The 22,359-nt window shown below is 41.9% G+C and overlaps 1 protein-coding gene across 1 annotated transcript in view; it reads left to right on the top strand.

The window, feature by feature from the left end:
* CC2D2A (coiled-coil and C2 domain containing 2A) overlaps window positions 1–22,359 on the top strand; it is a 128,081-nt gene that overhangs the window by 15,834 nt on the left and 89,888 nt on the right. Inside the window, exons 2-6 of the mRNA XM_003411277.4 lie at window positions 7,344–7,432; window positions 7,780–7,881; window positions 13,821–13,922; window positions 14,664–14,840; window positions 19,359–19,521. Of these exons, the coding sequence (XP_003411325.2) occupies window positions 7,344–7,432; window positions 7,780–7,881; window positions 13,821–13,922; window positions 14,664–14,840; window positions 19,359–19,521 (633 nt within the window). The remainder of the gene's footprint in view (window positions 1–7,343; window positions 7,433–7,779; window positions 7,882–13,820; window positions 13,923–14,663; window positions 14,841–19,358; window positions 19,522–22,359) is intronic.

Genomic DNA, 22,359 nt, shown 5'->3' with positions numbered 1-22,359 from the left:
AGGATTCTGGATCACATCGATGTAAGGGAATGAAATGAGAGGAGTGAAAAACTATTTCAAAATGCATTGCCTGTTTTATTGTGTTTTCTGAGGGATCAGATTTAATAGAAGTGGTTAAGAGAAGGGTTGAAAGTGCCCACCATTTCATTAAGCCTGGAAGGAGAGAGGAATGGGGCTCAGTGAGTATGCAGGTGATAGGAGAAGGAAGACAGGACACAGAGGCCTGGAAGCCATTTGCAAACATGAGGCCAATGGAGCCTTGGCTTAATGGGTTTACTGGGAGCGAGGGCAACATTGCTGAACGTGTGGTCCCTTGCTGCTGCTGATGAAAAACATCACGTTGTCAAGAAAATCCGTATTTCTTGCTACACTGACATTACACATACTTTTCTTTTCATAGAATGTCCTGAAATTCTCTCATTGTTTGTAAGTGTCACCGTCCCCAGACCAGATCTTTTAATAATTCGTTAAATGGTTTTCATACTCACTTTGCATTTCATGCTATGTACACTTTGTTGTTGTTAGGTGCTGTCAAGTCAGTTCCGACTCATAGAGACCCTGTGCACAACAGAATGAAACACTGCCCAGTCCTGTGCCGTCGTCACAATCTTTGTTATGCTTGAGCTCATTGTTGTAGCCACTATGTCAGTCCACTTCGTTGAGGGTCTTCCTCTTTTCCGCTGACCCCGTACTTTGCCAAGCATGATGTCCTTCTCTAGGGACTGATCCCTCTTGACAATATGTCCAAAGTATGTGAGACCCAGTCTCTCCATCCTTCCTTCTAAGGAGTGTTCTGGTTGTACTTCTTCCAAGGCAGGAGATGCCAACTTAATTCATGTAAATGTAAACTTTATTCATGCTAAATTTCTTAGCTGTGTCAAAGAGCTGTTTTATGAAAGTACTTCTTCATGTTAATGTGAAATCACACCCACACTCAAGCTTAGCAAATAAGTTCTCATTCCCAGGACAGAAAAACAGAGCCAGTTTGGGATCAGTAATATGGTGGAGTAACTGACAGTACATTAGGAAAAAAAAAATGTTTTATGTGGGTTGTCTTAGTATTTCCAGCTGTTTAAAAAACACTGTTTTGGCATATCCCACCAAAATAAAAAAAGTATTTAATCCCTATTAGTTCTTATGTCAAAGGGAGTGAATTAGCACACATGGCTTCCCACAGATGTCCTGTTAGTAATATTATCTTAAAAAAAAAAGATATCATCATCTGATTTTACCAAATGAGGATTATATTTTCTTCCATTTGAAATACTTTTCAAACATAATATCCCTCACACCCTTATAGTTCCTCTTTCCTAGACTATTACATACTAGATAAAATGTCACCACCTTGGTCCTTCCCCTCGAGCTGGTCACATTCTAGCTGGAAAGACCACATGTCACTAACTAGTTATATAAGCCAGGATTGGGAATCTACGTTGTTGTTGTTGTTAGGTGCTGCTGAGTTGGTTCCGACTCATAGCGACCCTATGTACAACAGAATGAAACACCACCCAGTCCTGCACAATCCTCACAATCGTTGTTATGCTTGAGCCCATTGTTGCAGCCACGGCGTCAATCCATCTCGTTGAGGGTCTTCCTCTTTTTCACTGACCTTCTACTTTACCAAGCATGATCTCCTTCTCCAGAGATCGATCCCTCCTGACAACATGTTCAAAGTGTGTAAGACCCAGTCTCGCCATCCTTGCTTCCAAGGAGCCTTCTGGCTGTACTTCCTCCAAGATAGATTTGTTATTCTTTTGGCAGTCGATGGTATATCCAATATTGTTCTGCATGTATCTCTCAGTTTGTTGTATTGTGGGGGTTTGTGTGTTACTGTGATGCTGGAAGCTATGTTAAACCGGTATTCAAATACCAGCAAGGTCACCCATAGCTAACAGGTTTCAGCTGAGCTTTCAGATTAAGACAGACAAGGAAGAAGGACCCGGCAGTCTACTTCTGAAAAGAATTAGCCGGTGAAAACCTTATGAATAGCAGCGGAACACTGCTCCTCAGGTTGGAAGGCACTCAAAATACGACTGGGGAAGAACTGCCTCCTCAAAGTAGAGTTGACCTTAATGACACAGATGGAGCCAAGCTTTTGGGACCTTCATTTGTTGATGTGGCACGACTTAAGATGAGAAGAAACAGCTGCAAACATCCATTAAAAATCAGAACCTGAAATGTACGAAGTATGAATCTAGGAAAATCGGAAATCATCAAAAATTAAATGGAATGCATAAAGATCGATATCCTAGGCATTAGTAAGCTGAAATGGACTGGTATCGGTCATTTTGAATTGGACAATCATATGGTCTACTATGCCGGGAATGACAACTTGAAGAGGAATGGCATTCCATTCATCGTCAAAAAGAACATTTCAAGATCCATCTTGAAGAACAACGTTGTCAGTGATAGGATAATATTCGTTCACGTACAAGGAAGACCAGTTAATATGACTGTTGTTCAAATTTACGCACAAACCACTAAGGCCAAAAATGAAGAAACTGAAGATTTTTATCAGCTGCTGCAGTCTGAAATTGGTTGAACATGCAATCAGGATGCATCGATAATTACTGCTGATTGGAATGCAAAAGCTGGAAACAAAGGAGAAGGATCAGTAGTAGTAAAATATGGCCTTAGTGATAGAAACAATGGCAGAGATTGCATGACTGAATTTTGCAAGACCAACGATTTCTTCATTGCAAATACCTTTTTTTCACCAACATAAATGGCGACTATACACATAGGCCTTGCCAGATGGAATACATAGGTATCAAATCAACTACATCTGTGGAAAGATATGATGGAAAAGCTCAATATCTATCAGTCAGAACAAGGCCAGGGGCCCACTGCAGATCAGACCATCAATTACTCATACACAGGTTCAAGTTGAAACTGAAGAAAATTAGAACAAGTCCATGAGAGCCAAAGCATGACCTTGAATATACCCCACCTGAATTTAGAGAACAGATTTGATGCATTGAACACAGATGAGTTGTGGAATGACATCAAGGATGTCATACGTGAAGAAAGCAAGAGGTCATTAAAAAGACAAGAGAGCAAGAAAAGATCTAAATGGATGTCAGAAGAGACTCTGAAACTTGCTCTTGAACGTCATGTAGCTAAAGCAAAAGGAAGAGATGATGAAGTAAAAGAGCTGAACAGAAGATTTCGAAGGGTGGCTTGAGAAGACAAACTAAAGTATTATGATGACATGTGCAAAGACTTGGAGAAAACCTAAAGAGAAGAACACACTCAGCATTTCTCAAGCTGAGAGAACTGAAGAAAAAATTCAAGCCTTGAGTTGTAATACTGAAGGATTCTACGGAGAAAATATTCAATGACGCAGGAAGCTTCAAAAGAAGATGGAAGGAATACACAGAGTCACTATACCAAAAAGAACTGACCGACTTTCAACCATTTTAGGAGGTAACATAGGATCAGGAACCGATGGTAGCAAAGGAAGAAGTCCAAGCTGCACTGAAAAAAAAAAAAAATTTTTTTTTTTTTTTAAAGCATTGGCAAAAAACAAGGCTCTGGGAATTGACAGAATACCAACTGAGATGTTTCAACAAACAGATGCAGCACTGGAAGTGCTCACTCATCTATGCCAAGAAATACGGACCAACTGACCGGAAGAGATCCATATTTATGCCTATTCCCACAAAACATCGTGCAATCAAATGCAGAAATTATGGAACAAGATCATGAATATCACATGCAAGCAAAATTTTGCTGAAGGTCATTCAAAAGCGGCTGCAGCAGTATATTGACGGGGAACTGCCAGAAACTCAGGCTGAATTTAGAAGAAGACATAGAACCGGGGATATCATAGCTGATGTCCGATGAATCCTGGCTAAAAGCAGAGAATACCAGAAAGATGTTTACCTGTGTTTTATTGACTATGCTAAGGCATTTGACTGTGTGGATCATAACAAATTATGGATAACATTGCAGAGAACGGGAACTGCAGAACACTTAATTGTGCTCATGAGGAATCTGAACATGGATCAAGAGGCAGTCGTTTGAACAGAACAAGGGGATTCTACATGGTTTAAAGTCAGGAAAGGTGTGCATCAGGGTTGTATCCTTTCACCGTACCTATTCAAATCTGTATGCTGAGCAAATAATCTGAGAAGCTGGACTATATGAAGAAGAACAGTGCATCAGGATTGGAGGGAAACTTCTTAACAACCTGCGTTATGCAGATGGCACAACTTTGCTTGCTGAAAGTGAAGAGGACTTGAAGTACTTGCTGATGAAGATCAAAGAGCACAGGCTTCAGTATGAATTACATCTCAACATAAAGAAAACATAAATCCCTACAACTGGACCAATAAGCAACATCATGAAAAATGAAGAGGAGACTGAGGTTGTCAAGGATTTCATTTTACTTGGATCCACAATCATCACCCATGGAAGCAGCAGTCAAGAAATCAAAAGGTGCGTTACAGTGGGCAAATCGGCTGTAAGAGAGCTCTTTAAAGTGTTGAAAAGCAAAGATGTCACTTTGAGAACTAAGGTGTGCCTGGCCCAAGCCATGGTGTTTTCAGTCACCTGATACGCATGTGAAAGCTGGATGCTGAGTAAGGAAGACCGAAGAAGAATTGACACTTTTGAATTGTGGTGTTGGCGAAGAATGTTGAATATGCCATGATCTGCCAAAAGAATGAACAAATCTGTTTTTGAAGAAGTACAACCAAAATGCTCCTTAGAAGCAAGGATGGAGAGACTATGTATCACATACTTTGGACATGTTATCAGGAGGGACCAGTACGTGGAGAAGGACATCGCCTTTGGTAAAGTAGAGGGTCAGCGAAAAAGAGGATGACCCTCAATGAGATGGATTGACACAGTGGCTGCAACAATGGGCTCAAGCATAGCAACGACTGTGAGGATGGCGGAGGATCAGGCAGTGTTTTGTTCTGTTTTGCATAGGGTTGCTATGAGTCGGAACCGACTCGACAGCACCTAACAACAACAATACCAAACAGATTTTGGTGGACCTTTTAGACTAAGACGGGCTAGGAAAAAGGGCTTGGTGATCTACTTCCAAAAATACGCCAGTGAAAACCCAATGGATCACAACAGTCTGATCTGCAACTGATCATGGGGATGGCACAGGACTGGGCAGAATTTTATTCTTTTGTGCGTGGGGTTGCCATGAGTCAGAAGCTGACTGGAAAGAAGCTAATAGCAACAACAACCACCTTCCAGTCTGCCTTCCCCTGCTCTTCTTTCTCTCTCAGCAGCATCAAACACCTGATCGCATCAGCCAAAACCTCAGTCACCTTCATCTTCTTTTTCTCTCCCAGGGAGTTTCAAACTTCAGTGTCCACTGAAATTACCTAGGCTGCTGGGCTCCACTTCCAGAGTTTCTGGTTCAGTAGGTCTAGGGCAGGCCTAAGAATCTGCATGTTTAACAAGTTCCCAGAAGATGCTGATGCTATTGGTGAGAGCCACTACTCTATACCTACTGTATTGCTTTCCTAGCCTTGTGGTAACAAGCTTCCACAAAATGGGTGGCTTGAAACAACAGAATTTTATTCTTTCTAGAGTCCTAGGGGTTCCAGAGGCTAGGAGCCTAAAACTCTGGTGTCAGCAGAGTTGGTTCCTTCTAGAGGTTATGGGGGAGAATCTGTTCCATGCCTCTCTCCAAGCTTCAGGTGGTTGCTGGCAATCATTGGCGTTCCTTGGCTTGTAGATACATCAGTCCAGTCTCTGCCTCTGTATTGACATGGCATTTTCCCCTGAGTCTGTCTCTGTGTCCAAATTTCCCTCTTCTTATACGACACAAATCATTGGATCAGGGCCCACCATAATCCAGTATGGCCTCATCTTAACTTGATTATATCTGCACAGACCCTCTTTCCAAACAAGTTTATCTTCACAGGAACTGGGGCTTAGGATTTGAACACGTCTTTTGGGGGACACAATTCAACCCACACCACCTACCAGTTGCTCACTTGGTCCCATTGTATTTTTTCTTCTTGTAGCCTCTCTGTTCCTCCTACCAAGTGCAGCTTCTGAAAATGCTGCTGACTTTCACTTCCTCCTCCACACATTCTTCAAGACTTCCTTACTCCTGGGAGAAGAGCCTGGACTCCTTAGTGTGACATCCGAGGCTCCCCATAACTTGACCCCAGGCTCCTTCTGCAATCATATCCCCTACTTCATCCCAGTAGAGACCCTCTGCTCCTTAAAAGCTCTGTGTTTACTTCCACCTCTTTCATAATGGTTTGGAACATTGGGGAATGACAGAACTGGGCCAGACCCCAAGCATGCCACCTGCTGGTATATGATGGTAGAGCTGGTCACTTACCATGCAGGGCCTCAGAGTCTCAGTCTCCAAGACACAGTGATAATTATACCTGAGTGCAGACTGATGAGAAAATGCAGCCAACACATGGAGCACAGTGCCCAACATAAAAAGCCACCCAATAGTTCATGATGCTTACATATATATTCCAATAATACGTACAAAATATACGATGTCTGTGATATAGCCACCGCCTATCTGTCAGTTTGTGGTACTGTGGTGGCTTGCACGTTGCTACGATGCTGGAAGTTATGCCATCGGTATTTCAAACACCAGCAGGGTCACCATGGTGGACAGGTTTCAGTGGAGCTTCCAACTAAGTCAGAATATGAAGAAAGGCCTGGCAATCTACTTCTGAACCTTAGCCAATGAAAACTCTATGAAGCACAGCAGAATATTACCTGATATAGTACTAGAAGATGAGTCCCTAAATTGGAAGGCATTTACAATACACAGCAGCCATAAAAATGGACTCAAACATAGCAATGACCATAAAGATGGTGCAGGACCAGGCAACGTTCAGTTCTGTTATGCACGGGGTCACCATGAGTTGGAGCCTACTTGAGGGCCATAAACAACAACACGATATACTCGAGAGCTATAGAAAAAGTTTCTCTGATCAAAGTTAGCTGGACTGTTAGGAGCTGAACCCTAAAACCCCAAACTCATTAGCTATCCATTCACCTGTCAAGCCTGTTTCTCAAATCAACAAATTTTAGTGCTCCTTCCCAATGATAATTGAATTGGTAAGTGTTGCTGTGCCTTGAGCAGTCTAATGTCATTGGTTTTATTCTTCATTAAGTCGATGTGACAGAGTTGGCTGGATCAAAGGTTCACTGTCACTGTCAAAGACGCCAAGACATGTCCTTATGATGTAAAAAGGAGGGTTGTCAGCATTATTTCATATTTGCTTATGTGAAGTTCTAAATTTGCAAAATAAAATTACATTCTGTTTGTGTTTTTTAACTTAACCTTCCCTTCAAAAACAAAACGTTGTTTTTTAAGTAATTTGTCTTTATTTTTTTAGGCTTACCTCCAATTCCTGCAGCTTCCAGAACAGGCTTTGCAGAATTTTCCATGAGGGAACGCATGAGGGAGAAATTACAAGCTGCAAGGGTGAGAGAAACCACATGGATGTTTTTTGTTCAGTGGTGACTGCAGCTCTTCAGGTCTTGTCTAGCTTGCTTTGTTTGCTCCAGACTGCACGTATTTGAATACCGTTAAATTTATCCTTCATGTTTGAAATGGTAATGCTGTATTTTACATTGGCACAGATGAAAATTGTGCTTCAAAAGAACTTAATGCCATTTTTCTAAACCAACTCACTTACTCTCATTCCTTAAAGAAGTACAGTGTGTCTTTTTACTGATTATTTTCTACTGAGACCGTAAGTGAAGTTTTCATAGCATTGCTGACATTCCGTAGCAATTATTATTATTATTATTTTTTAATTTGACTTGTAGTCCAAAGCGGAAAGTGCTTTACTACAGGAAATTCCCACTCCGCGACCCAGGCGCTTGCGAAGTCCCAGTGAGAAAGAATCGGAGACTGAGTTTGGCATGGAGGTGAGAAAAATGGGCAACCTTTACTTTGTGATCATTCAAAGACAATCAAGCAGAATGGAAAATTTTCAGCAAAAGTTCTGGAACAGAGCTATGCACACAGGAGGTGTTTTATGTTTGTTAATAATTATAATAAACTGAAAAACCGAACCCATTGTCGCCAAGTCGATTCTGACTCGTGGTGACTCCATGTGTGACCCAGTAGGGCTGCTCCACAGGGTTTTCTTGGCTGTGATCTTTATAGAAGCAGATCGTCAGGTCTTTCTTCCATAGTGCTGCTGGATGGGTTCGAACTGCCAACCTTTAGGTTAGTAGTCCAGTAAAAACCGTTTGTGTCATCCAGGGATCATAATTACAATAGCTACTATTTAAGAGTACAACTCCGTGCCAGGGACTTTGCCAAGTCTTTTTCCCATATTGTTGCATTTTACTATCCCAACGACTATTATTTTCATTCACATCTGACAGATGAAGAAACTGAGGTTCAGAGAGGCTGCATAGTTATCCCCCAGTCACAGAGTATGTATGGCAGAGTTGGGGTTTGATCCTCCCAGGTGTATCTCATTCCCAGATCTGTCTCACTAGATCTGGGGATTTTGCTGGGAAGCAGAGAAAGAGAAGACAGCAGTAGGAAAGTAGGGTTGGATGGCGAGGGCCTTGAATGTCAGTCAGGAGCCTTAATGATTTTCTTTTTTTATTTTAATTTTGGTGAAAATATATCCAGCAGAAAATACACCCATTACTCAATGTCTGTGTATACAATCCAATAACACTGGTTACGTTCTTCACGTTGTTGTCAGTATTTTCACTGTCTCTACCCATATTGTTTCACTACCACTGACTTGGACTCCCTACCCCCTAACCGTCTCATCTATGCTTTAGAGTTACTGTTGACAATTTGATCTTATACAGATAATTCTTTAAAAGAGCACAATGCTCATGGCAAACATTCTTTACTAATTTAGTTAAACTGTAGTTTAAAGATGACTTCAGGGAATAATTTTGGTTCATAGTTTGAAGATTTTCTCAGAGCAATAGATTCAGGGTTTCCTCCAGTCTCAACAGGTCCAGTAAGTCTGGATTTTATAAGAATTTGAAAATCTATTCTGCATTTTCCCCCTTTTGATCAGAATTCATTTGTCGATTCCTTGATCAAAGTGTTCAGTAGTGGTAGCTGAGCACCATCCGATTCTGCTCTCATGGCTAAGGAGGCAATCAGACCTGCAGTCCAGTTCCTTCACCTCAATGGTTTTCCACAAGCCGAGGAAAGCTACTGACAACAGGGTGGGGGAGTGGTTTGGATGCACTGGGGTGATTTTTGTTTGAATCTGAGGTGCTGTCAGGGAATCTCAATGTGTGCCCGTCCAGAGACACATATAGAAGAAGGGCCCGGGCCTCGAGAAATAGTTTGAGGAAGCATTTTTACTGTGGTCAGTTTTGAAGTTTTGAGAGTGCCTTTTGCTTTGTTTCTGGAGGGAAATAAGGTTGAATGAGGAGGGGCTTGGAGAAAACTCCCCAGTTAAACCACATGAGAAAGAAAGGAAGCCAGTAAAGGATGGGACTTTTCAGGGAGGTAGATGAAGGGCCATACAAATAAGAAGGTAGAAAAAGGAAAGGAAAGAACAAAGCAAATGGTTCCATGAAGTGTTTGCAAAGTCTAACCCAATTTATTTTTGTCTTGTTTTATTTTTTAAACACTGAGAAAATACGCACAGGCTGCAGTGATATTTCTGTAGCACAACCACTAAGACATCACTGATATCTTCGGTTATGAATTTTCTTTTTATGTGATGAGATATTCTGGAATTCTACCAGTCTTCATCCATACAGGCCACTGATTTCATGACTCTAAGAGAAGGTGCATTCTCCTTTATGTGTGCTGTGGTCCCTAGCTCTTTAGTAGGGACACTCAATCAGTCTGACAAAATGGTTTCATGACAATTTCCTGTGTGCCTTTGAGATCCAGTCTACTGCAGAGACATTTCTGTTTAATTCCATTTTTTTCATTATTATAGAGGCTATATTTTTATTTTTTTAATATTGAAAATTAAAAAATATCTAAAATCCCATAAACTTTACACAAACACTTGGATTATTTTAGTGTGTTTCTGAGGCGAAGCGCTAGGGGATTCTGATCTCTCATCACTAAATCATGGTAGCAATGGGCCATGGGCCACAGGCCGTGAGCAGTGATATCACAAATAAAGCTGGAAGTTTTAGATGTAAAAATACACTCTCTTGGCTTATCCGGCATTTAGTCTTCTGCTTATTTTTTCTGCTTGTGAGCAGAGCCTTGGCTTATATGTCTATTTCATTCCATATCTCCTAAAAACCAATCTTAGGAAGCAAACATCAACTGTCTTGTTTTTAAATCCTAGCTCATAATCATAATGGAAGATCTCACAAGGACATTTATTCATTCACAGAATTCAAACCCAGAGGAATAACTAAAAAGTAGTCCATGTGGAATCCATTGGCCAAAGAGTACAGCACATAAAGGTCCCAGGTGCTAGATTTCAGCTGCCCTGGGTCAAATGCTGGCAACCCTACTCGCTAGCTGTGTGACCTTGGACCACTCACTAGCTCTGTGACCTTGGACCAAGAGCTGATCTACTCTCTGGATGTCACTTTCTATCTCTGTGAAATAAGGATTATACTAGAACCTAATTCTTTGTATTGTTTTGAGGATTAAATGAGTTAATGCACGTTACAGAGTCTCAAAGAGCCCTGGTGGCACAATAGTTAAGTACTCAGCTGTTAACCTAAAGGTCTGCAGTTGGAACCTACCAGTGGCTCCACGGAAGAAAGGACCCGGTGATCTGCTTCTGTATAGATTACAGCCTAGAAAACCCTATGGAGCAGTTCTACTGTGTCACACAGGGTCACTATGAGTCAAAGTCAACTCAATGGCACACAACAACAGGGTTTCAAACAGTACCTGGTATGTGGTAAAAAACCAAAACCCACTGCTATTGCATCGATTCCAACTCATAGCAACCCTATGACGCGGTAAGCACGATAAGTGTTAGTTCTTGCTCCAGGTGGCAGAGTCAGAGAGAACAGGACAAACCAGCAGTGAATGCTTTGATCAATAAACGAGATTCAACAATACAAACATCTGCTTCCTCTCTTTTGCATTTTTTTTCACTTTATACTCAGTGGACTTGTGACAGGAGAGTAAAGCCAAACACAAATCTCCAAGAGCATGTAAACCTCTAAGTGGAAATCACACAAAGCTTTGAGCACATTGCCTCCATGAGATATGACCAAAATATCTCCCCATGTGGCCTTGGTCCATTGTCCCAGGTTCCCTGAGATCTGGTCCTTTCACATACAGTACCTGTTGCCCTGCAGCATCTATGGGGCACTCATTCCTGCCAGGCACCCAGGGGCTCTGAGCACCCAGAGGTGACAGTAACCGCCCACCCTTGAAAAGCTCAGTGGGAATGACAGGGAAGTTCACAGATGAGGGCGCGGAGTGTTAAGTTCTGTGGTGGATGTCACAGGAGACCACAGAAAGGGCACCTAACTCTGTCCTCAGAGTCAGGTTATGTAAAACTTAAGGTGTCTTGGATTCGGCAGTAGTTTCTTAGATACGACACCAAAAGCACGAGTAAAAAAATACATAAATCAGCCTTCATCAAAATGAAAACCTTCAATGTTTCAAACGGCACCATCAAGAAAGTGAGAAGACAACACACAGAATGGGAGAAAACATTTGCAGGTCATACATCTTATAAGGGAATAAACCCATTTAAAAAAAAAAAAAATTGCCATCAAGTTGATTCTGACTCATAGCAATGCTATAGATAAGGCACTAGGATCAAGAATATATAAAAAATTGGGTGTCTACAAAACAATCCAGATTAGGTCATCTTTTAGAGAACTGAAAATATTGGTCAATAGTTTAGAAGAGAGAACAGGACCAGAACTAATATATTTTGTGATTATGCTACAGTAAAAGCAATGAGACTTGATACTGTCTAGTTCAGGACAGAAGAGGGCCATAGAGCTTTTCTAGGGAAATTTAAGGATTAGAAAGAATTCCTAGCTAGAAATATGGCACATACAATGATAAACAAAAAACCAAACCTGTTGCCATCGAGTGGATTCCAACTCATAGTGACCCTACTGGACAGAGGAGAACTGCTCTATAGGGCTTCCAAGGCTGTAAATCCTTACGGAAGCAGACTGCCGCATCTTTCTTCCCCAGGGCGCCGTGTGGGTTTGAACTGATGACCTTTCAGTTAGCAGCCGAACACTTAACCACTGCACCACCAGGCTCCTTTACATACAATGAAAAAAAAAAAACTTGCTGTCAAGTCGATTCCGACTCATACAATGATACCCACTGTCGTCGAGCCAATTTCGACTCATAGCGACCCTATAGGACAGAGCAGAACTACCCCATAGAGTTTCCAAGGAGCGCCTGGCGGATTTGGACTGCCAACCTCTTGGTTAGCAGCCATAGCACTTAACCACTATGCCACCAGGGCTTCCAATGATAGGCACTCAATATTTGATCATTGAAATTGAATGCAATTATTCCTTTAAGTTGCTATAGATGTATTATATAGATAATAGTTCTTTTAAAAGTAATTTAGCACAATCATTTTAAGTATATTCAATGGCCTTTAAATGTACTAATATAATTTACTTTTAATTTTTTTTCAGATTTGGATATAAAGTACAGGCTTTTTGATCAAAACCATAAATGTTGTCATAAAACCATCAATATGGCAATAAAAAAATAAATTATATTGTCTAAACTTAATATCCTCTACACTGAGCAAGGATCGAAAGTGAAAAGGAGACACAGAAAAGAATAAAATGCTGATAAACATGTTTTTACCACATAAAATTTAACCTACTTATTTTATTTTCTTAAATTACTAGTTTAAGAGTTCCTGCCTGGTCTTGTGTTTTCATGGGTGGACCTCTTGGTCTGTTTGGCATGTTTCCAAACACACATCAGTCTGTCTCATGGTTCTATAAGATATGGGGGAATTCTGAGGCAGAGCGAAAGAGAATGGCATGAGAGACAATGTAATAAGAACATCTTAGCCTCGATTTACAAGGGGACTGGACACGGCAGAGTCTTAGAGAGCCTGACCAAGCACAGGGTGTTGATCTTTACTGTGTTTTTGTGTTTTTCCACTGTTTCTTTATCCTTATGCTAAGTAATACTCCTCTGTTTCTTTCTCCATCCTCAGTCTTCCAGTTAGCGGTTAGCTGTTTGCTAATGGTGGACTGGCTACTAGAGAGAAAGGTGAACAACTGTAATGAGAATTGTCACATCAAGCAAGTGTAGACACAGGGCTTAGCTTGCCAGTATGGAGAACAGGTCCAGAGACTCAGCGAGAAGGACAAGCCTTGTGTCTCGAGGGTCATCTCTGTGACTTCTGTTGACCTTATTTACAATCAGGCATTGTTGATGTATTTCTTCACAGACTATTTAGAAATCACCCTGTGTGAACTGGATAATCTATTGATCTGCAGAATGAAGAAGGAGCCCTGGTGGTATAGTGGTTAAGCACTCGGCGGCTAATCAAAATGTCTGCTTCTGTAAAGATTACAGCCTTGAAGCCCTGTGCGGCAGTTCTACTCTGTCTTACGGAGTCTCCAATGGAATCGACTCAGTGGCAATGTTTTGTTTTGTTTTTCTGCAGGGGGAGGGCTAGGATGAAGTAACATTTTTCATTTTAGGGTTTATTGTGGGTAAAATTTTATACTTGGTTTGTCTACAGATAGAGAGCTGAGTAAGAAAATATTGAGCAGCCTTAACCTTCATACGTAGCATTACTTTGTAAGCATTTCCTTCCTTAGAAAAAAGGAGATGCAACAATGGTCAGAAGATAAGATTTTTGAGGGTGAGCCCTTGTTTTAGGACATTCTCGATTTCTTGATTTAAATTGTTTCTTGTTCTTTTTCCAAATATATAGCCAGGTAAAGAGGTGTTAAGGGTTCAACAGGAAAATGACTCCCAAAGTTATTCAAGAGTAAAGTTCCGTGATTCTGCACGAAAAAGCAAGTCTAAACCCCCGGTAAGAAATTCGGTCTTTTTAAATCATCGTTTTTGTCTTGTTTTGTTTTTCTCAAGAATAGCGAGTAAGAGATGGCTATATACATTTTTTATATATACATTAACCCGACCGCTGGTGCTATGGAGTATGCAAAGAAAAAGAAATAAGAAATGGTTCCCACTTTTAAAAGCCTAGAAGCTAGTTGGACAGATTTGAATACTCTCTGATTTGGCGAGGAGAATGAGTGGAAGGGCAGGAAATGTTAGCCAGGAGAGTGTTCAGCTCTGAAGCTGCACCAGCTTTCATTACAGCAAAAAAGGAGGGCAGTAAACCAAGAAGAATGAAAACAAGCAGTCATTTTTTTTTAAGGCTAACAAATTCTCCATTGCTCATAATTAAATAAACCTAACTCAACGTTGGCCTATAAAAATGAATCCACTTTTTGGCATTTTAGTAATCTTTTCTAAAGCTTTTACTGCTGTAAATAATATACTTATTGCTCTATGAAACTTCCTTGGAATGTAAATAATTGCGGTTTATTAAAAAGTAATTTATAAAGTTACTTATTGAAGTAGGCCACCATCTGCCGGCTGCATTTGTTAACGTTCATTAGCAGTAATCTGATACCTTCAAAGATAATACTCTTAGGATGTCTAGAATGTGTGTAATCCTGTTAGCATCCAGCCAGCTGTCTGGTAACGGTAGAGCACTTGTTTCAGTTGATGTAATCTGAAATTGCTATTGCTCTCTTCTTCTATTTAGGTTCCGCCTGGCTTCCCTTCTGCAGAAGAGGCCTATAACTTCTTTACTTTCAACTTTGACCCTGAACCGGAAGAACCAGAGGAAAAACCAAATGCAAAAGTTAGAGACGAAGTTAATCAAGAGGAAGAGGAAGGGGACGAAGAAGAACCACCTGTGCAAGAAGAAATAAAGAAAACGGTATTTATTATCATGGTGGTAATGAGAAGGGGGGCCTCTGGGTGGCAAAAATGGAACAAATCTTGTCTGGGAAGAAGTACAACCAGAATGCTCCTTAGAAGCAAGGATGGCAAGACTTCTTCTCATGTATTTTGGACAGGTTATCAGGGGGACTGATTGCTAGAGAAGGATATCATACTTAGTAGAGGGTCATCGAAAAAGAGGAAGACCCTCAACGAGATGGACTGACACGGTGGCTGCAACAATGGACTCAAACACAGCAATGATTGTGAGGATGGCACAGGACCGGGCAGTGCTTCATTCTGTTATACGTAAGGTTGCTATGAGTCAGAATCAATTCAACAGCACCTAACAACAACAACCACAACTAACCAAAAGTTGAGCAGGTCGAACCTAACCAGTGGCACCACAGAAGAATGGCCTGGCAATCTGCCTCCATGAAGGTTACAGCCAAGAAAACCCTATGGAGCAGTTTTCCTCTGTGACACCTGGTGTCACCATGGCTTGCAATCAACTCAACGGCAACAGATTTGGTTTTTTGTTTAAAGAGGAGGGAGAGGCAGACAATGAGGAACAATGATGATGATGATGATATCCCAGTGGCTGAGGACTAGCCTGCCACCTCCATTTAGAACAACTCAGCCAAGTCTTAGTTAAAAGTAGTAGAAGTGCTAGACTTACATGGTTGTCTGTCGCTCTTGATTTCACCTCACAACTTGGGTAGTAAAGAATAAAAATAACTAACAGGCACTGTCAAGTCAGAGTCATGGCAACACCAGGGGTTGCAGAGTAGAACTGCTCCACAGGGTTTTCAGGCTGTGACCTTTCAGAAGAGATGCCTCTGGGTGAGTTGGAACCTCCAGCCTTTCAGTTGGTAGTCCAGAGCTTAACCACTGCACCACTTCTTTGAGGTCCCTGGTGGCGCAGTGGTTAACAGCTCGGCTGCTAACCAAAACGTCAGCAGTTCAAATCCACCAGCTGCTCTTTGGAAACCCTGTGAGGCAGTTCTACTCTGTCCTATAGGGCCACTATGAGTCAGTTCTAACTCATTCCCTAGCTCTTAACCACTACACTACCAGGGTTTCCTTGGTAGTGAGGGTCTTGATTAAATCTGTCCATCTTTATCTCCTGGAAAACAAAAATTGGAACAGCATGGCCTGCAGAATTTTCTTGCTAGGCTCCACACAATGATTAGCATCCATTTCACATGTAATGTTTTCCTCTCTGAGGCAAATGCAACGTCCCTCTGACCCCCACCCCCCACCAACTACCTTACAAGCAAACAGCCTTCTGTTCCCAATGCCACACCCAGGCTGTAACTCAGATTCCATAATTGTGGATGGTATATAGGAGACAAAAGGAAAACACACCAGAACATTCCAGAACATGCACAGTTGTCATTTGTCTGTGCTTAACTTACAACTCTTCCCTTAAAAAATACCTCCCAGAAATGTATTTTCTTATGTAGGTCTATGGAAACTTGGGCGTGATTTGTACATTAAAAGGACTTCACAAATGTATAGATTATCTTTCAGTGGAAAATTATAACTTAGATTCCTGAAATGGAGAAAACCAAGCCCTACTTTAGGCCTCTAAACGCCAGCCTAAGGCCCTCTGAGCAAACCTGTATGTCAGGTGCAATTCTACCTGGAAAGGAGCCATGCTTGAGAATTCTACATTGTTTGCCTTCACATTTCCAGATTACTGTCTGTCCTCACACACTTGTATACCTAAACTAAAAATGGCCCTTGGACCTGAGGACATAAAGGACCTTGGGGGCTGGGGAGTTAAAGGCGCTGTCGATCTATGAGGCGCAGATTATGTTGTACATTGACCAAGAATAGCACAGAAGTGTCACTTTGTCTTTCTCACTGCATCATATCACAGAGTACATGATATTTTGGCAGGTTTTTTTTGTTTTGCTTTTAGGGAGTGGTCAATCCCCTGATTTTATGATTCGCTTTTGTACTGAGGACTCTAAATTTTCCTTCTTATATTAACTATCTATTGTTATGTAACAAATTTTGGATTCACACAGCGGCTACAACAATGGGCTCAAAACACAGCCACAGTTATGAGGATGGCGCAGGACTGGACAGTGTTTCATTCTACTGCACACAGGGTCACTATGAGTCAGAACTGACTCAATACCGCCTAACAACAACATGTAACAAGTTATCCTAAAATATCATGGTTTAAAACAACAATAAACATTTATCATCTCACAGAGCGGGTCTGGAATCCAAGAGTGGCTGAGCTGGGTGGTTCTGGTTCAGGGTCTCTCATGAGGTTGCAGACAAGATGTCAGGCCAAGACCAGTCATCTGACAGCTTGACTGGGACTGGAGGGGTGACTTCCAAGGTGGCTCATCTTCACACGTCTGGCGAGTTAATGCTGGTTGTTGGCAGGAGGCCACAGCTCCTTGCCATGTGGACCTCCCCACAGGATGGCTTGAGTGTCCTCTTAATGACAGCTAGCTTCCCCCAAAGTAAGTGACGCAAGAGAGAAAGCAAGGAGAGGGGTCACGGGGCCTTTTATGACCTAGTCTCAGAAGTTACATACCACTGTTGTACTGCTGTTGCTGTGGAGGTTGGGGCCACCATGCACAACCGGCTTGGACCACTGTGATTCATACAGGGTTTTTAATGGCTGGTTTTTGGAAAAAAATCACCAGGTTTTTTTTCCTAATTTCCTTTTTCCTCAGCTGAAACCTGTTCAGCATCATAGCAACACAAAAGCCTCCAATGGCAGATGGATAGTGGTTGAGCTTGAGGTGCACTGGCCAGGAATCGAACCTGAGTCTCCCACTTGCAAGGCAAGAATTCTACCACTGAACCACCACTACCCCCTTACATACCATTTGTTGTTGCTATGTGCCATTGAGCCGATTCTGACTCATAGTGGCCATATGACAGAGTAGAACTGTCCCATAGGATTTTGTAGGCTGTAATCTTTATGGGAGCAGATCACCAGGTCTTTTCTTCCACAGAGTGGCTGGTGGGTTAGAACCACTGAACTTTTAGTTAACAGCCGAGTGATTAACCATCGAGCCACCAGAGCTCCTTTATATACTGTTACTTCTGCCATATCCTACTCAATATTAGGAAGTCACTGAGTACTTACTGCCCACAATGAAAGAGAGAAAAAGTAGGCTCCACCTTTTGAAGGCAGAAGTATCAAGAAATTGTGAGCACCTTCTTAAATCACTATACTGTCCTCCAAAGGATATGTCTCCCTTCTGGGTTTTTTTTTTTTTTTTTTTTTTGCCTTTTTTCTCTCCTTTTAACCCAGGTATACTTTGAAATCTCTCCCCCACAGTCCATGCTCTGGTCTGCCCAGACGCTTTTGAAATGTTTTTATACTCACAACGGATTTAGCCTTTCTAGCGGAAGTTTTATGTCATCGCTGAGCCCCTTCACTGGCACCCGCTTCTGGCTGCCCTACAATTTTCCTCAGTCTACCCTCCCTCACCGCGGGGTTGCAGCTGAGCGAGGATGCAGCAAAAGGAGAAAGACTGGACACTGGTATTTGGTTGTCTTTTTTTTCTTTTTTTTCCATTTTTAAAAGTTTTTTGCCCTTCAAGTTGCGCTGAGGGCATAGTTTCCACGTAGGCTTATTTTTCCCTTCTTATTGTATATTTGGGGAGAAAATATGAGAAGGCAGGGAGCAAGGCTACCACCATCGTCCTCAGCTCCCTGGAGGTCTCTCCATGGAATTTAAAAGAAGTTACTCATAAAAGGACACCAGGTTTAAGTTTCAAAAAGGGGGAGGGGGAGAAAGAGAGGGCGAAGGAAGGAGCAAAGGAGAAGAGGAGGAAGAGAAAGAAGAATGATGACAAGGATAACAATTAGTCATAGTGTGGAAAATACTCGATTAAACAAAATTAACGTACTGCCATTTGTGATTACGCAACCTGTGCTTAGAATGTTTACATGCATTATTTAATTTTATCTTCACAAAACTGTAAGAGGTAAGCTCTCTTAATATCCCCATCTTATAGTTGAGAAAACTGAGGGTCAGAGGTTAAACAAGTTCCCTAAGGCCACACAGGCAGTAAGAGGTGAAGGTGGGATTCAGACCCAGGCAGTGTGGACCAGGGGTCACGGCGCCTGACCTCTATGCTTGGTGCCTTTGCCGTGGGTTGGTGCTAGATGGAATGACAAAATACTACATAGCTCATGAGGCTAAGTTCTTTAAACAAATGTCCAAAAGTAAGCACGCTCAAAGGAGGCCAGGTTTCTGAGATATCAATCGGTTTGCTCCTCACTTCTCTGATTTTGGCCCACTCTGCTTCTGCCATCTTCAGGTCTGTGGAAGAGTGAAAAACAGTCAAAGAAAAGCCACTTGCTAAATATGAAAAGCTGTACAGTTTTAAGCTTTCATTAAAAATTTAAAAGGAAAAGGTAACTTTGTTGTAGCGTACGTGAAGTTGGATGAATTTAATATCACTAATTCTTTTTCTAAGTAGACTCTTAATCTTAACATGATTCTTTCATGCTATTTTTTAACACACTGCAGGACGAAGAGGGGCTGCTCAATGGTAAAGACGCCGAAGACTTCCTGTTGGGCTTAGATCATATGGCTGAGGATTTTGTGGTGGTCAGACCTGCAGATTATGAAAGCCTTCATGTTCAAATGCAGATGGAAAAAGGAATCCTGTTCATACCCAGCAGTCTGACAGGTACTCGCTCTTCTAATCGTCTGCCTGACTTTGACACCTTCATTTGCCTTCAAAGGAATGGTGGATGGTGTATAAGGATACCTAGTTTCCATAAATGATTCCAGTTTTTAATGTGATTTAATAATCAAGAAATATTTTCAAAGAAAAAAACATGTTGTTATTGCTGTTAGTTGCCATCGAGTCAGCTCAGACTCGTGGTGACCCCAAACACAATAGAATAAAACACTGCCTGGTCCTGTATCATCTTCATGGTCGTTGCTACACTCAAGTCCATTGTTGCAGCCACTGTGTATATTGAGTGCCTTCCAACCTAGGGGGCTCATCTTCCAGAACTATGTGGGACATTGGTCTCTTGTGACCCATAGGGTTTTCATTGACTAATTTTTGGAAATAGATTGCCAGGCCTTTCTTCCTCATCAGTCTTAGCCTGGAAGTCCACTGAAACCTGTCCACCGTCGGCTAACCCGCTGGTGTTTGGAATACTGGTCTCATAGCTTCCAGCATCATAGCAACATGCTATCCACCACAGTATGACAAACAGACACATGGGTGGTGGACAAAAAACACAGAATATGGAAAAATATCCATTCAACAAATACTTATTGATAGAACAGCAGAAAATCCTAGGCTGCTCTAGGAGCCCCTTCATCAAATCAGTGACCAGGTCTCTGTGTGAGACCTGAGATTAGACTGGCCAGGGCTCCTTTGCTTTTAGGAAATGGCAGGGTACTGGAGTTGGGGCCGTGTGATTAGCTCCCAGTTACTGCTCTTTGCTTCCTTTGCATACTGGGTTTCCCTTGCCTTTTTTTTTTTTTTTTTTTCCTGGAATCTCCTTTCCTCCTGAGAATGCCTGAGGGGTACCATGATCACGCAGTTACAGCAGTTAACATATAAAACTGCAGAATGCATCAATCCTGTAACAGAGCCAGCCTCAGGTTGCTAGGGGGGTCTGGGCTTATTTTACTATCCCTGCTTCAAGTTGGGAAGAGGGGGAGGGAGCAGGTACATCTTGATAGAATTTTGGACATGGATTTCATATTCATTTCTCATGTTCTATCTGAATTCCAATTAAATGTTGAATCAAGAATAAATTACTGTTTCATTTTAATAGGTTATTTTGAATCATATACGTTCCAAGTGTTAAAAAAATAACAAAACTCAAAGAAATTAAAACATAAGGTTTATTCCTGGCAGTTATTCTATATGCATATGGGGAAACCATTGGGGAAAAAAAAAAAAGCACATGTTTTGAAGTAGACTACTTACAGTGAGGAGCCCTGGTGGTGCAGTGGTTAACACTCGGCTGCTAACAAAAAGGTTGGCAGTTCGAATCCACCCTTCGCTCCTTGGAAACCATATGGGGTGGTTCCACCCTGTCGTATAGGGTCGCTATGAGTCGGAATCAACTTGACAGCAAAAAGTTTTTGGTTTTGGTTCCTAATTTATCTTTGTATGTATAATACCACATATATAATAAATATACATATTTTTAGTGGGTTTGTACATATGTTAAGCGCTCACAAACGTTTCAATTGAAAATTTTGAGGGCCCCTGGATTAGTGATGAACTGAAGTTTAGACATATCAGTGGAGGGGTGTGAAACAGAAGGAAGAGTAGAACAATAGTTTGCTGCATGTTTTCTGAGGGTCCAGGGCTCTGTTTTTCCAGGAATAGTGGCTTTAGTTGTTTTTCATGGATGCATAGAGGTGGCAGAGTGTCCTGGTGGTCACAGACTATTAAGTTAATATGTTCAGGGATTTCGCATGGTCTAGGGTGAGATATAATAGCCGTAACAATGGACTCAAACATACAAAGATACGAAGATGGGGTGGCGCAGGACCAGGCAACGTTTTGTTCTGTTACACACAAGGTCGCCATGAGTCTGCACTGAGTAGACAGCAACTAACAGCAAGAGGGGCATAATTATGAAACAAAAACAAGTCACTACCTTTAGTCATTAATTCCCAAATTACATCATGACCCTCCCAGGTCAGCATCTCCCAGCTTCTCCCCGTATCTCTTCTCTAGCCACTCTGCATGCAGCAAGCCCAGGGGTGGTTGTAGAACTCTACAACCACTCAGGTCACTCACCAGCCTAGAGCCCCTCAGTGGGTCTCACCACACTCCAGAAGAATCCAGTCTCCTCTCCCGACCTGCAAGGCTCTCCATGCGCTCACTCGTGCCCACCCCTAGCCTCATCTCCAGGCACCACCCCTGCTCACGACACCGCAGCATTCTGGATGTTTCTTTCTGTTTCCCAAATACTCCCAGTCCTTAGTGTCTGCTGTTCCCTTGGGCCGATACCCTTGTCCATCACTGGCTCCTTCCCTCTCAACTTCCAGGTGCCAGTGCAATATCACCTCATGGGACAAGGTTTTCTTCACAGCACCTGCCCTCCCTAAGTTACTATCACCTGTGCATTTTCTTCATAGCACTTATGAAATGACGCATTGCATTGGGTAAATCTGCTGCCAAAAAAAAAAAGACCTCTTTAAAATCTTAAAAAGCAAAGATGTCACTTTGAGGACTAAGGTGCACCTGACCCAAGCCATGGGCTTTTCAATCCCCTCATATGCGTGAGGAGCTGGACAATGAATAAGGAAGACGGAAGAAGAACTGCTGCATTTGAACCAGAGTGTTAGTAAAGAATACTGAATATATCATGGACTGCCAGAGCGCAAACAAATCAGTCTTAGAAGAAATACAGGCAGAATGCTCCTTAGGAGTGAGGATGGAGATATGTCGGCTCACTTACTCTGGATACATCATCAGGAAAGACCGATTGCTAGAAAAGGATATCATGTTTGGCAAAGTAGAGCGTCATCGAAAATGAGGGAA

Source organism: Loxodonta africana, chromosome 5 (assembly GCF_030014295.1).
Source record: "Loxodonta africana isolate mLoxAfr1 chromosome 5, mLoxAfr1.hap2, whole genome shotgun sequence".
NCBI classification, from domain to species: Eukaryota; Metazoa; Chordata; class Mammalia; order Proboscidea; family Elephantidae; genus Loxodonta; species Loxodonta africana.
This window is presented reverse-complemented; position numbering and strand designations above follow the sequence as displayed.